Below are 14171 nucleotides of genomic sequence, written 5' to 3'. Positions count from 1 at the left end.
GATCAGACTGTGATAGAATATTTTTGATTTTGGAGATGGTTCTGATGTGGAGGAAGCAGGACTGAACAACTTTGTTGATGTGAGGGATGAAGGTGAAGTCTGAGTCGAGGAGGATACCTAGGTTTCTGGCAGTGGGCTTGATGTTACCGGTTAACGGACCAAGACTGATGGGACTGGAGATGGAGTTTGGCGGGTTAAACAGTATTATTTCTGATTTGGAGTTGTTGAGTTGGAGAAAGTTATGGGCCATCCAGCGGTTCACATCTTTCAGACAGTCTAAAACAGCATCCAGGCTTCTCGGATCATTGGGTTTCAGCGGGAGGTATATCTGTGTGTCGTCAGCATAGCAATGGAAGGAAACATTGTGCCGCTGGATAATTTGGCCGAGTGGGAGCATATAAACAGAAAATAAAATTGGACCTAAAATGGAACCTTGCGCTACACCATAGGCTATTTGGGTTGTAGAGGATGAGTGGTTGCCTATGGCGACCGCACAAGTTCTGTTAAAAAGGTAAGAACAAAACCAACCAAGACAGACAGCTGTTACTGACTGGGACCTTAAAAAACCCAACCACGGCATCGTTTATTGTTACCGACAATGCATGTAATATGGACGTGGCCGTGCGCGACGCGGGATTGAAGTCGCACATCTGTTTTGCGCACACTATAAATCTTGCAACCCAAGCTTGCCTCGGTGTTCCCCGCGTCGCTCGTTTACTCGGGCGGGTGAGACGTGTGACTGCTTTTTTTCATCATAGTTCAGCGGCTACCGCGGTGAAAATGTCCAAGCAGAAACGGCTACAATTGCCATCACACAAGTTAATGACGGGCACGTTGGATATGCTGGCTCGTTACCTTGAGCAGCAAGCTGCCATAGCAGCATCACCAGCCCAGAGATAAGACAAAACTCCAGAAGCATTGATACACTTGACAGCTGCGATGTCAGAGATGCTGAAGATGCTGTAGTTGCAGCATGTTGTTCATGACATACTTGATCAGGCTCCGTTTGCACTATTTGCACTCTGTATTGACAAAGTAGAACTTGGATTTGGTTTTGCACATATTTACACTTGGGAAAAAGAAATATTTTATTTTATTTATTTTATTTTAACTTTTATAAATTTTAGTTTCAGTTTAAATTTGTGAAAGAAGAAGTTTATTAAAAGATCATGCTTACATCATGCATGTAAAGAGTTATAAAAAAATATTTCAAAATGCATGTGCAACTCTGTTAAATTAAAGTCTGTTAGTCCAGTCATATATTTTGTCATTGTAGTTTTCTTAAAATCTCGTCTCGTCTCGTTCTCGTGAACCCAATATCGTGTCTCATCTCGTGAGCAGAGTGTATCGTCACACCCCTAGCTTTCAACCATGAAACCAGTGTTGGATACCACATATCCCAAAGTGTGTTTGTGAAGTGACGTGTCTGTGGCTTTCCTAAACCTAAGATATTTTTGTTGGTTTTCTTGTCTAAACCTAGCGTTGGTTTTGAAGCATAATTTCATTTGACATAAAATAAAATGCAGACACAAATGATACTCCCAACTGAAATAAATTAGTTTGAAAGTGTAGCTATTTCACAAACTGCTTTGCGACTGTGTTGGTGCATGACATGGTAGTGGAGGAAGTGGTTTGAATAGTCAGGTTTAAGTGAAGATATGTCTGGATGAAGAGTAAATCAAAAGTTTTTCTTCAAGAATTCAAGGTAACATGGGCTGACGGTCATTTTGAGGTGAAGTATACCTTTAAAGCTGGACAGACTGACAGGATACAGCTCATGATCAGAGTGAATGAGGAAGATGATGATGATGATCCTCTTCTCAGTCCCAGCCTGCAGATACGAGGACGCAAATAGTAATTAAAGACACTGACCTGGTTTTTTCTGCAGGCCTACATTCAGCACGGCGGTGCATTCACTGACACGTTCTCCACGTGCTCCAGCATGATGATGTTCAGTTTCAGTTTGGTGGAGTCTGGCGGTGCCATCAGCCTCGGGGCCAAGAGACAACCTGATTAGATGTGGAGGATTAGTTTCAACAGCATCAAAGTCTTCACACGTTACATGACTGCACAGCTGAAATATTCACATTAATCACAATGTTTTTCATCAGGTCATACTGGTTCGGGATCGACTTGATTCTGGATCCTAAAAACTAGAACAGGAAACCACATTTCTAGCTCACATGTTCATCATAGTGAAGACATCTTGCGTCTTTGGTTCATATGTCATGAAACAAACCTCATGAACAACGTGCCACAGTACTTACAAGCCCCTGTCCGCCTTCAGTAGTTCAGTAGATAGGAAGTTGTGTCCTAGCTCCTTGGCTTTTTCAGCCAGCTGGTGGGGATTGAATTTATGCTTGGAAGGGGAAGTGGGTTCAGAGCTGTGGCTATACTGAATTGTGGGTGAGGTAAAAGGAGTGAACTGATTCTTTCTATTCTATTCTGATTTATTCTATTGTCTAGTCTAATAGCTAGGGAGATTAGAGCATATAGGCTGGTCATCTCGTAGTATGTAGCTAATTCATGCTTTATAGCCTCACTCAAGAAAACTCCCTGAAGGGCCCCTCATTCCGCACAGCTTCTCTGGCTAATGTTCAGAATTCTATGGAGAAGTCCGCTACTCTACATGAGCCTTGCCTTAAAGCAAAGAGGTGCTGACTGGCATCTTTACCACTTACAGGGTGGTCCAAAACTCACAAAGAAATACAACTCTGAAATGTCAATAACCCGAATATGTAGGCTATTTGTGATCTGTTGGAAGCAAAGGTATAAGCCTGCTTTTCAAACCCGAGGCTACACAGGAGGAAAAATGACCAGCAAATACCTAAGAAGGCATTCAGGCGAATGAACAAGCACTTCCGGGGACCCACTACAGGTGGGTAACGGAGCAGGTGTGGGGATGATCGATTTGGAAGATACTGGCTGTAAATCCTTAGAAAGAGTCCATTACTTCCTGGTGTGGTAATGTACGAGCAGGTCGCCTTGGCCAGTAAGGGCTTAGTGGAATTGGACTGTGATCTGCAAGAGATTGTCTGAGTCTGCTGGGTCCATTACTGGCTGGATTGGCCAGTTGTGATTTTACCAAGAGGTTGGCCCAAAATGCAGACAAAGAAAAACTCATATTGAATTAAACAGGGAGTGATTGGGGGTTCCGTGAAGGACAGGGATTCCAGGGAAGACATTGGAGGAAGGTCAGTGGCTGAGTCTGTGCCTGGACTTGTGGAGACAGGTGAGTGAGCAGGCTGGAGAGGAGTTTAGCGGCTGGCGGACAGGATCTGGAGACGAACAGAGCACAGGTAATAATTAATAGAGAGGCAAGCAACAACCAAGATCATTAAAACGTTTTTTTCAGGGGCGAAAATCACACAGAGCCAGAGAGCACTGTACCACTGAGTGGACGTAACAATCCATGGAAGAGGGATTGCAGGAACCGATACTTAAACTGGCATTCCTCCAACTTCTGCAGACTCATTTGAAACATATAGGGCCCTAGTTTCGTGGCGCAGCGCAGGGCGGCGCAGGGTGGCGGAGCCGGCGCAATGCAAGTTTCGACCCGCGCAGCCTTGCGCACCTTCAGTTTGGCAGTTTGGTGGATCGCCTGCGCCAAGATGGGTGTGGCGGCGCAGCTGGGGGAGGCGTCACAGATTCAGCTTGGCGTAGCGGAAGTTTCGTGGCAAAAAGCCTCGCCGAGACTGCGCTGAAAGCTCGCCAGCTCCAACCTGGTCTACTTTCGGCGCAAGGCGTAAATAAAGTCCATTCATTCAATGCGAATCACAGCTGGCGGAGTGGAAGTTTGGCTGACTGCGCGCAGTGCGCACACGTCACCGAGACCTCACAGGCAGGTTTCCACAGTTCCAGGCACATTTAAATGCAATACATAATCACAACAAACACTATTTAATGCAACTAATTGAATCAACACGTGAATTTATAGATTGTCCCGTCACATCTGACGTCAGATCAAAGGCGGATGGCACTCGTAACGGAAACTCAGCCTCTCGGACCAAAACATCTCCCTCTCTCTCTCCTGTTTTTTATAATATGGGCATTGTTATTATTATGATATGCGCGCACAGCGCGTGATGAGCGTGGTGGGAGCGGCGGCGCTGCTTCTGTCATCTGGTTGTCAAATGAGGGAACTTGCACTGAACCTCCCCTAACGCATTAAAGGTGAGGAGAGGAGCTCATTTGATTGGTGAAGATCTGAATCGGCTGTATTAATCCCAGTCCATGCCTCGTCTCCTCCTCGTCTCCCACTCACGCCTTCTTCTCCTCCCACTTTCCCACTTGCGCCGGTGGGCGAGACGGGAGGTGTGCCTGCGCGAGCCTGCGCGGTGCACGAAACTTGCAAAGTCCAGGCGGACACACCCCGTTGGCGCGGCGCAGGTGCGCTGAAAGCTGACTGCGCCTGGTCTACGAAACTAGGGCCCATAGTGTCATATCAAAAGTAAACATAATTCACCACAAAATAAGTTTCCCTCAAAATGTATGCAATTTCATCATGTGGGAACTAAGCCAGCACAATATTGTATTTATTTTTTCTGCGATATAAATTGCCAGATGTAAAAATACTTACATTTACATTTTTAAGTTAAATGCACTAATTTGATGCACTTTGAGAGCTAAATCTGGACAGTCTCGCCTGGTTGACATTCCCGCCTGGAGCCCAGTTCCTCCCTGCAGGGAGAGAGGGTGAAGGGAGTACTAAGGAAGCGACAAGGTCAAGGGGGAGGCGATGTAACTCATGGTCGGGCCAAGGAGCCACCTCAACCTGCGCCTTTCCAAACCGACCTAATATAGCCGATTGTAGGGCACATGATCTTGCTCGGGAGAGGCTCCTCCCACACAGAGCGGCCGGTGTAAAAAGTGTAAAAATAGTGTTCAGAAAATAGTTTCTGGCAACCAACCAAAACATGGCGGTCCGACTGAGACTGTAGGTCATCAATCATAGAAAATAAGAATCATGGAAGTTTCCTTTTGAATCAAGCAGCAAAATGGTTGTGACATGTTTTAATTTGCCAACATCACATGTCCTGTGATGTGAATATTTTGCATCTCAATGTCGATGCTTAAACAATATATCGTGCAGCACTACTAGTGGGAACATACATTTTAGGACACCAAGCTTCCCAGAATACATTATCAGATTTATAATCTGACCAACAGAAGCAGTGATGTGACTGAAAGACTCTGGATTTGATCTGGATTCCAGACTCTTGAACTGAGGAGAGGAAACTGGTCCAGAGTTAAATGGATCCTGTTGTTTTACGAACCTGAACTGGATCCAGAATGAAAGCAGCTAACAGAAAAAACAATCGTCAGGAGGATGAAGTGAACTGAAACATCAGGCAGAATATTTTTAGGAGCTTCTTCTTCCACCGACCGTCTCTGCCTCTCCATCACTCTCTCTCCTCTCTCAGCCTCTCATCACATTCAGCAGCTCTCAGAGAAGAGGAGGAGGAGTAGACAGCAGTGGAGTAAAACAGAGCAGAATAGACTCGCTGTGTGTAAGCATCTCTTCTCTGTGGATTCTCTCTCTGGGATTATTTTTGGACTTTGTTGGGTTTGTTGGACGTTGTTTCGGCGTCACTGCTGCTGATTGTCTTAAAGTTGTTGACGAACTGGACGTGTGAACTGAGGACAAACCTCAACATCCTGAGAGACGTGTTGATGCCGCAGTGAGTTGATTCAACGCTTCGTTTCTCAGTCCGTGGACACATCACCGAGACCGAAAAACTCCCAGCAGCTCCTGCAGACATTTGCTTCTATCGGAGGATCTAAAAGGCTGAGATGCGCATGAATTACCCAGCATGCATTGAGGATTTTTCACTCACATGTTCATTGTTTTTAAAACAAGGAATCGTGGCTTTTTGAAAGGTTTCATCTCGCAAACTCATTGTGATTAATTGATATAAAATTGATAAGTAAAGGGTCCATTAATCTATAGAGGCTCAAACTTTCTGCACTTCTACATATTGTCATGAAATCAGTTAAAATAACACAGTTATGAATTATTTTTCATCATATTCAATAATTCTCCAGCTGATGAAAATGTCTGACACTGATTTTAAAGTTTCTTGTGATTGATGATGAGTCATCATGACTGACGCTTTCTCACCACCGCTGTCATAAACAAAAGCTACAGGATGTGAACTCATATCACCTCTATTTATCAGTCTTTGTCCTCTGATATGTCTTATCGTCAAAAGACATCCGTTGGACAGAAATGATGTCTACGAGGTGACATCGAGGAAGACATCTTCAGTTTTGAAGCATTCTGGACATGTAAATATCAGCTTCTCGAAGTGGATCTGAAATCAATCAGCTTCCATTGACGGATCAAACATGAGACCAACAGACTGGTGAGACATTCTAGCATTCAGAGATGTGTCCTGTTTGGGACTAAAACACCAGCATCCTCAGTCTCAACAGCCAGATCAGGAGCAGGTATTTGTTTGTCGGTGGCACCGCCCACCTCTCAGGGAGATGGCAGCGGCCATCGCCAGCTCCCTGATCCGGCAGAAGCGGCAGGCCCGCGAGTCCAACAGCGACAAGGTCGCCACTAACAAGAGACACACGAGTCCCAGTAAAGACCCGAGGTCTCTGTGCGAGAGGCACATCTTTAGTGTCTTCAGCAAAGTTCGCTTCTGCAGTGGGAAGAAAAGACCAGTACGACGGAAACCAGGTGGGTCCGGACTCGCAACGGAAAATAATAACCTTCACACAGTTAACATTTAAAATTAAGCAGTGCGGTTGGTGGTCTAAACATCTCAACTGCTGTTTGATGGATGCCAGGAAATGTGGTACATTATCCATGTTCCCCTCATGATGAACCATAATAACTTTACAAGCCAGTCTCTTTGCGATCGCAATTGCACACCACAAGTTGTTTGTGATGTGACGCGTTTTATTTTCCTAAACCTATTGTTGGATTTGTTGCCTAAACTTAACTGTATTTAGTTATTTTAAGCCCAACCTGAATATTTTTCCTAAAGCTAACTAAGAGCTTTTGTTACCGAAACCAAACCTTGGAGGATGGAGGTGATGATGTTTAGTGTGATGAACTGTAATGACTTTATTGATCCTCTGATTTTTCATAGCGCCATCATCTTGTCAACATGTTAATAGTTTTTTTTTAAATACATGCAGAACTAAAGATATTCATCATCCTCAGCTGGCTTACTGATAATGCTAATGTAACCGAACCTGGTAAACCTGCTAACTATTAGCGTGTCAAAGCATGGAGCTGCTAGCATGGACGTCAGCTCATCGGTCATATATCCAGCCCCTCCAGAAAGGGGCGATGTTGCAATCCCATCAGCAAACTCACATTCAAACAATCCCTGTGAATTATGTGCAATATGTCTGATAACTATTCTGCAAATATCCTAAAAAAAAAAGTGTCAGCCGACAGGAGATGGAGATTCAATTCATCAAGTGACATTGTGTGACTCCCGTCATGTAGTGCATTCATTGACTGCAAAGCAGGGACATGACTTCACCTCTCTATACTACCCAGGTCACCTTCTTCATTTCCTATTCAAGCAGATTTAGGGTTTGTAATCCTCTCACTGGAACACGTTGCCTTTCCGTTTTAATGAGTTGCAACTAGTTTCACAATTTTCACTAGCTTCATTGCAAAACAATGCCTAAAGACATCACCACATGCATCGCAATTCTTTTGTTTAAAAAGCTGCCGTGAAATCAGACATTCTTAATCTGCAATAATCCCCCAGAAAGATTGCAAACTCCTGGAGGGACTGAAAACTTAACTTCACTCTTCCTCCAGTAAAGTAAAGTGTTTCTTTGGTGTCATTTTTGAGCTTTAATTGTTGCAGCATCAGTATCATCTCTTGTCTCCTAAGTGGAATAGATACAGTAGTTGTATTAAACTTTGCATAGTTTCCACCAACGGTTTTTAAAATGTAACATCAGTAGACAGAAAGGAAACATCCCAGCATGTTGGACAGATTTTTTTTTTTAACCAACACGTTCATGAGCTGCGTGTCTCATTAGTCGACACCCTGCTGCTACGAACTGTTTCATATTTCTTGGCAAAGCAACAAACCGCTTCGTAAACCAAACATACAGATCTTCTGATTGATCAGCTGCCTCACACTTCAGTCCAGAGACATCTTTATTAAGTTGTCCAGTAGGACAGAGTCACTTATTAAAGGAGTCTCTCAATCGCTGAATCACTTCAACATCAGCACTTTTGTTTTTCATCTTATATCATTACAGAGTCTCCGGTGAAGACGGAAGTCGCTCTCCAAAATGGGAGGCGAGCAGCGGTCTCTGGACTTGAGTGTAAACATGGCGTTTAGGTGGATTGATGGATTCTGGTTATGGCCATCTTGTTTTTTTTTCCATTGCTTTTGTCCATCATCACCTTTCCTGTTCACCTTTTAAATGTTCTATAAATGTTGAGTTTCATTGTCACTTTGCAATGACAAAAACTGCAAAGTAAGAAGTGACAGGAAATGATTTGTGAATGTGGAGATTATTAGTGAAACAGAGGAAAGTATTAATAAAATCCTGGACATCTACCAGTGTTTTTTTGAGGATGAACAGTATAAATAAACAATTATATAAATATTATCATTATATATATATATATATATATATATATATATATATATATATATATAACAATCATAATAATAATCATTGCTTTTACACCCCATTCCAAATTATTATGCACATTGGATTTAAGTGTCATAAACATTTAATTTTTAGTTTTTTAATTAAACTCATGGATGGTATTGTGTCTCAGGGCTCTTTGGATCATTGAAATCAATCTCAGACACCTGTGATAATTAGTTTGCCAGGTGAGCCCAATCAAAGAAAAACTACTTAAGAAGGATGTTTCACATTATTAAACAGGCCACAGGTTTCAAGCAATATGGGAAAGAAAAAAGATCTCTCTGCTGCCGAAAAGCGTGAAATAGTGCAATACCTTGGACAAGGTATGAAAACATTGGATATTTCAAGAAAACGTAAGCGTGATCATCATACTGTGAAGAGATTTGTGGCTGATTCAGAGCACAAACGGGTTCGTGCAGATAAAGGAATACTGAGGAAGGTTTCTGCCAGAAAAATTTGTAGGATTAGAAGAGCAGCTGCTAAAATGCCATTGAAAAGCAGCAAACAGGTTTTTGAAGCCACTGGTGCCTCTGGAATCCCACGAACCACAAGGTGTAGGATCCTCCATAAGTTTGCAAGTGTGCATCAACCCTATTATAAATAAATACCTATTATACCCCTAAACAATGCTCACAAGCAGAAACGGTTGCAGTGGGCTCAGAAATACATGAAGATTAATTTTCAAACAGTGTTGTTTACTGATGAATGCCGTGCAACCCTGGATGGTCCAGATGGATGGAGTAGTGGATGGTTGGTGAATGGCCACCATGTCCCAACAAGGCTGCGACATCAGCAAGGAGGTGGCTATCTCATGTTTTGGGCTGGAGTCATGGGGAGAGAGCTGGTAGGCCCCTTTAGGGTCCCCGACGGTGTGAAAATAACTTTTGCAAAGTATGTAGAGTTTCTGACTGACCACTTTCTTCCGTGGTACAAAAAGAAGAACCCTGTCTTCCATAGAAAAATTATCTTCATGGATGACAATGCACCATCTCATGCTGCAAAGAATACCTCTGTGTCATTGGCTGCTATGGGCATAAAAGGAGAGAAACTTATGGTGTGGCCCCCATCTTCCCCTGACCTCAACCCTGTTGAGAACCTTTGGAGCATCCTAAAGCAAAAGATCTATGAGGGTGGGAGGGGCAGGCTTAAAAATGGGGCGTCTGATGTGTATGAGTTAGTCTGATGAAGAGCTATGAGCTCGAAATGTTACTATTGATGTGCTAATACATCTGCACATAAGGGAGCTGATGTGTGCGGGCTCCTCTTCTTGCTTTTCTTGGTGGGAGGCAGTTCTGACATCCAGCAAAGATATTCAAGCAGAAACTCTCCAACAACTCACAAGTTCAATGGATGCAAGAATTGTGAAGGTGATATCAAAGAAGGGGTCCTGTGTTAACATGTAACTTGGCCTGTTACATTTTTTTTAATTGAAATAGCTTTTGATTTTTGTAAATACGATCTCCTGATGCTTCAAATTCAACAAATTACCATTTTAGTTATCTTTACAACCTTTAAATGTTTTGATCTCTGTTGTGCATAATAATTTGGAACAGTGCATTTTGAGTTTTTTATTAAAAAAAAAAAATCTGTTATCATTAGGAGATTTGTTCAATAAAATTTGAATTATACTCTTACGGTTGATGACTTGAACATTATACTGACTGTCATTTGCATCGGCTATTTAGGAAAATCTGAGAAAAATATCAATTGCATAATAATTTGGAATGCGGTGTAGTGAAGCAGCTGTTTGTATCCTGCTGACTCACTGTGACTGTCTGTTATTGATCGACAACACAATCTATACATGGCTGTTTACATGATCCATACTTCATTCATAGGAACTGTCTCGACATGTAATGCGGTTGTCACAATACTAGAATTTGAAAGTCAATACCGATACTCAGGAAAATACTTGATACTATTTTTGATACCACAGGGAGAAAATTAATACAAATTAAGAGGCATATTTTTTAAATAAAGATTAGAAAAATCCTCATCTATGTAAAAAAAAAAAGAGGAAAACATGGTAACATAACTTGGGGTGTGTATAATTTTAGTTAGGGAAAGTTAGGTATTTTTTTGCCATATCGTGAAATAATTTGTTACCAATAGCTTTTTTTTTTACCATGTGTTCCTATAGGTGTCTAGTAACACCTTCCAATTTATCCACAGCCAAATCCTCTGGGAATCGCCTTGGGAGCCAATCAAAGTTGGGGTGCCCAGAGGGCCTGGGTAAAAATAGTGAAACATTGTTTTCTACCAAAAGTGACTTTTGAGATGTCTAACTAGGGGTTTTTAGGGGTGCTGAATCTGTCCCTGTCATTAGTTTTGAGTAAAAATGACTCCAAATCCATAAACAATCCATAAAAAGTGGTTTTATTGAACAATTACAAATCAAAACTTGTGTTATGAGTTGACATTTTAACAAACCTCATCCAACTCCCCTGCATCTCCCTCACTACTATTATCATCTGGCTGGTTGATGTTCTGGCAAGAGTTACCATGACAGTTCCCACAAGCAGAAATACATTTGACTCCTTGCTTTTTACAGCAGCACCTGAGAGTGCCACAGTCACCTGCACAGTTGCAGCTGACTAACTTCAGAAGAGTGCCATGGGATCTGTTGTAGGGACTGGTTCCTAACCTTGTTTTCCTTTTTTCCATCCATACTCAAGGACATCCAGTGATGGACTTTGTAACATTAGCCAATCTCTGGTCTGGAGATATGCCTGCAGAGAGTGCTGTGCTGCAGATCCTGTAGTTGGAGGCAGTTTATCAGGCTTGATGCTCCCAGCTGCAGCCCGCTTGCTGAAGATATCAAATCTTAAGTCTTCCAAATCTTCAGATGGATTTCCGCGGAATATGTTCTTTAACAGTTCACAGCCAGCTTCGATGATGTCACTTTTCTTGGCTCTGATGTCACTGAACACATCCATGGCCCGCTCTGATTTGTCAGTCTGGCAGAGCTTGCTGAGCAACGTTGGTTTGCTAAACCCAGAAATTGCTGATACAATATCACAGCCAGAGAAGCTATGTAGGAATATAAGGTATTTACGGTACCTCTCCAGGAGTGCCTCTCGAATCTTTCTGACATCATAACATGTATCTTTAGCTGTCGTGAGGAAGACCGGGTGGTTTGCCCTATGATGGACGAGCATAACCAGGATGTCTGTGTCCTCAGCCCTCACCTCAACAGAGGACTCTATTGCCTAATTTAGCACTGCAGACACGATGGAGGTGTCAGCATCATCAGAGCATGGTTGAACACTGATCCTAGCTCTTTGGAAGGTCTCAGCAAGGAGCAGAATGAGCTGGGCCTTGTTGTTCTTGTTCTTGAAAGAAACCTTTCCCGTGGAACAATGTTTTTTAAGTCTGGACGAATCTGAATGTCACTGCATGCATTCTTGGTTCGTCTCAGGTGGTCATGGTCCTTGGTGGAGCTATCATATCCATCAAAGACCACAGTGATCCGGAGGTGCTGGCTACCCATGGACATCACAAACCGGAGGTAGCTCTCAGTGATGTCCTTCCACGTGAGGTTAGCCTCCCATTTGACGCTGTGCAGGAGCCAACCGCCATCAACCACCAGGCTTGTGCAGGTTTTTTTTTTCAACAGCCTTACAAAAGCCTTCAGGAACTTTGCTAGGGCAGCCTTGTCTGGGTTTCGCAACTTCTGATTCTTGTGAAATAGAGACATTGGTGTTGGCGTCAACTCAAAGCGCAAAGCTACTTTGGTCTTGACTTCACGCTCACTAATGATGAGGCGGTTGAAGAGCTTGAGTGAGTCAGTGATTAGCTTCTCTCCATTGATTTTAGGAGAAGATCTGAGGCTTGCCAATGACTTGACCTTGTGCTTGGTTTCCATTGTATCCAGAACAGTTTTCCCATCCATGTTGGCCTGTATGGCTCTGCCAACCTCCTCTGCCTGATCAGCATTGACTGAGTCCCCGGGAGTGCTGCTGAACCCCGTTGAGAAAGATACCAGGGTCTTCCTGTCCCGTATGGAATCAAAGGGGTTGACTTCCTCCAACCATCCAACTATGGCATTAACAGAGTCATTGTCTTTCTCCATCTGGGCTCTTGTAATGTCTGTGTGCATAGGTACCCCACGTTTGTTCATTACTCCTTCAAGCTCCTAATGAATGAATGAGAAGTGGTTGAGAGTCTGAACCCAACACTTGTAAGCAGATTTGTTCCGGAACTGCCCTCTGCTTAAACCGCCTGAGGATTTGGCCTTACACATGAGTGTGGTTTCTATTGTGATGTCAGTCTATGTGCCTGACCACTCATAGTCTGAGAACCGGACTACATGGTTGCCATACACAGTGAACTTGAGTTTCCTGGAACATGGGACAGTCCTGTCACTGCTGCATTAGTTGTACATAGAGCCTTGCTCCCTTTGCGTACTGATGGTGCCCTGCTGCTGCAAAGGTGTTCAGCATTCCAATGATGCAGCTGAGGTGACCTGTGTGCTCTGGGACATGCTCACTCCTGATAAATACCTTGATTAGATCGATTCTGTCATAGTACCAGACCCAGAGTGCAGGTGTCCTTCCAGCCTTAGACAAAGTTTTCAACCTCTCCTCCATCCTCTCCTTGAACACAGTGACTATCCTTGGTGTGTCCATGGAACCTGTTAGCGATAGACAGTTTTAATTGTATTACTACATAACAAGATAAAATATAATTCTGCATACTCTGAGATAGTTTGAGACACAGATTAGGGAAATGTCAAATTACCTCTTTTCATTTCTTTTGCAGTCCTGATGAAGTTCTCCATGTCTTCATAGTCCTGCTCGCTGAACGCAACATCTTTCAGCACAAACTTGGTAATTGCCGCTGATGCAAGAAGGTGAAACCGGATGGCCTTAGCATAAGCGCTGCCTGAGAAAATGTGTTCTGCAGTGTTGCTGCCTGGGTAAACTAGCTGTATCAGCTCTTGCAGCCCTGAGTCTGCCATAATAACCCCGATAGAGCCTAGGAAGCTTTTCAGGAGATGAAACCCTCCTAGTCTAGTGATGATGAGCAAGTCAGACTGGAGAACTACAGTATCTGAGTTGCTTTCAGCCATATTGGCATGTCAATCGTGATGACGGCAGGAGACTGCGTAGGCACTCCATTAGAGTAGTGTAGATGGTTCTGTACTCGTTTGGGTCACCCTCAATGATTGGAAGAAACTCAATGAGGGACTTTTTCTTGCATTCAGTTTGATGTATGGATTTCATGAAGCCATTCCAGTTGGGATGTTCAAATGTGGCGTTGTAACTCTTGATAGCCCATCCTGCCATCCAACCAATGTCCCCTGACTTCAAAGCTGGAGGGTCTTGGTGGAGATCAGCTATGGGAACCAAACGGTTGTCTGCCAATTCTGCTTTATTTTTTGGTACAAAGTACAGTATTTTCACCTCTGTTGCTTTGAGAGTTGCTACCTTTTCCTCAACCGCCATGTTCCTCCTTGGTATGGTTGTGTGAAGCTCATGTTGTCTTGTTGTTATTTATATTATATGTATTAAGCTACAGTCTGT

The 14171-nt window shown here is 43.2% G+C and overlaps 1 protein-coding gene across 3 annotated transcripts in view; it reads left to right on the top strand.

Moving 5' to 3' along the window:
- The window catches only part of LOC311020128 (fibroblast growth factor 12-like), a 63358-nt gene that overhangs the window by 35835 nt on the left and 13352 nt on the right, over positions 1 to 14171 (top strand). Inside the window, exon 1 of one of the 3 annotated variants that reach the window (XM_084020003.1) lies at positions 6425 to 6688. The exons of the other annotated variants lie outside the window; for them this stretch is intronic. Within the exon in view, the coding sequence (XP_083876129.1) occupies positions 6490 to 6688 (199 nt within the window). The 5' untranslated portion in view covers positions 6425 to 6489. Of the gene's footprint in view, positions 1 to 6424; positions 6689 to 14171 lie in introns of those variants that run through there. 3 annotated transcript variants of the gene reach the window in all.

Source organism: Eutrigla gurnardus, assembly GCF_963514095.1.
Source record: "Eutrigla gurnardus genome assembly, chromosome: 10".
Taxonomy (NCBI): Eukaryota; Metazoa; Chordata; class Actinopteri; order Perciformes; family Triglidae; genus Eutrigla; species Eutrigla gurnardus.
The sequence above is the reverse complement of the archived record's forward strand: the minus strand, read 5'-3'. Positions and strand labels throughout refer to the sequence as shown.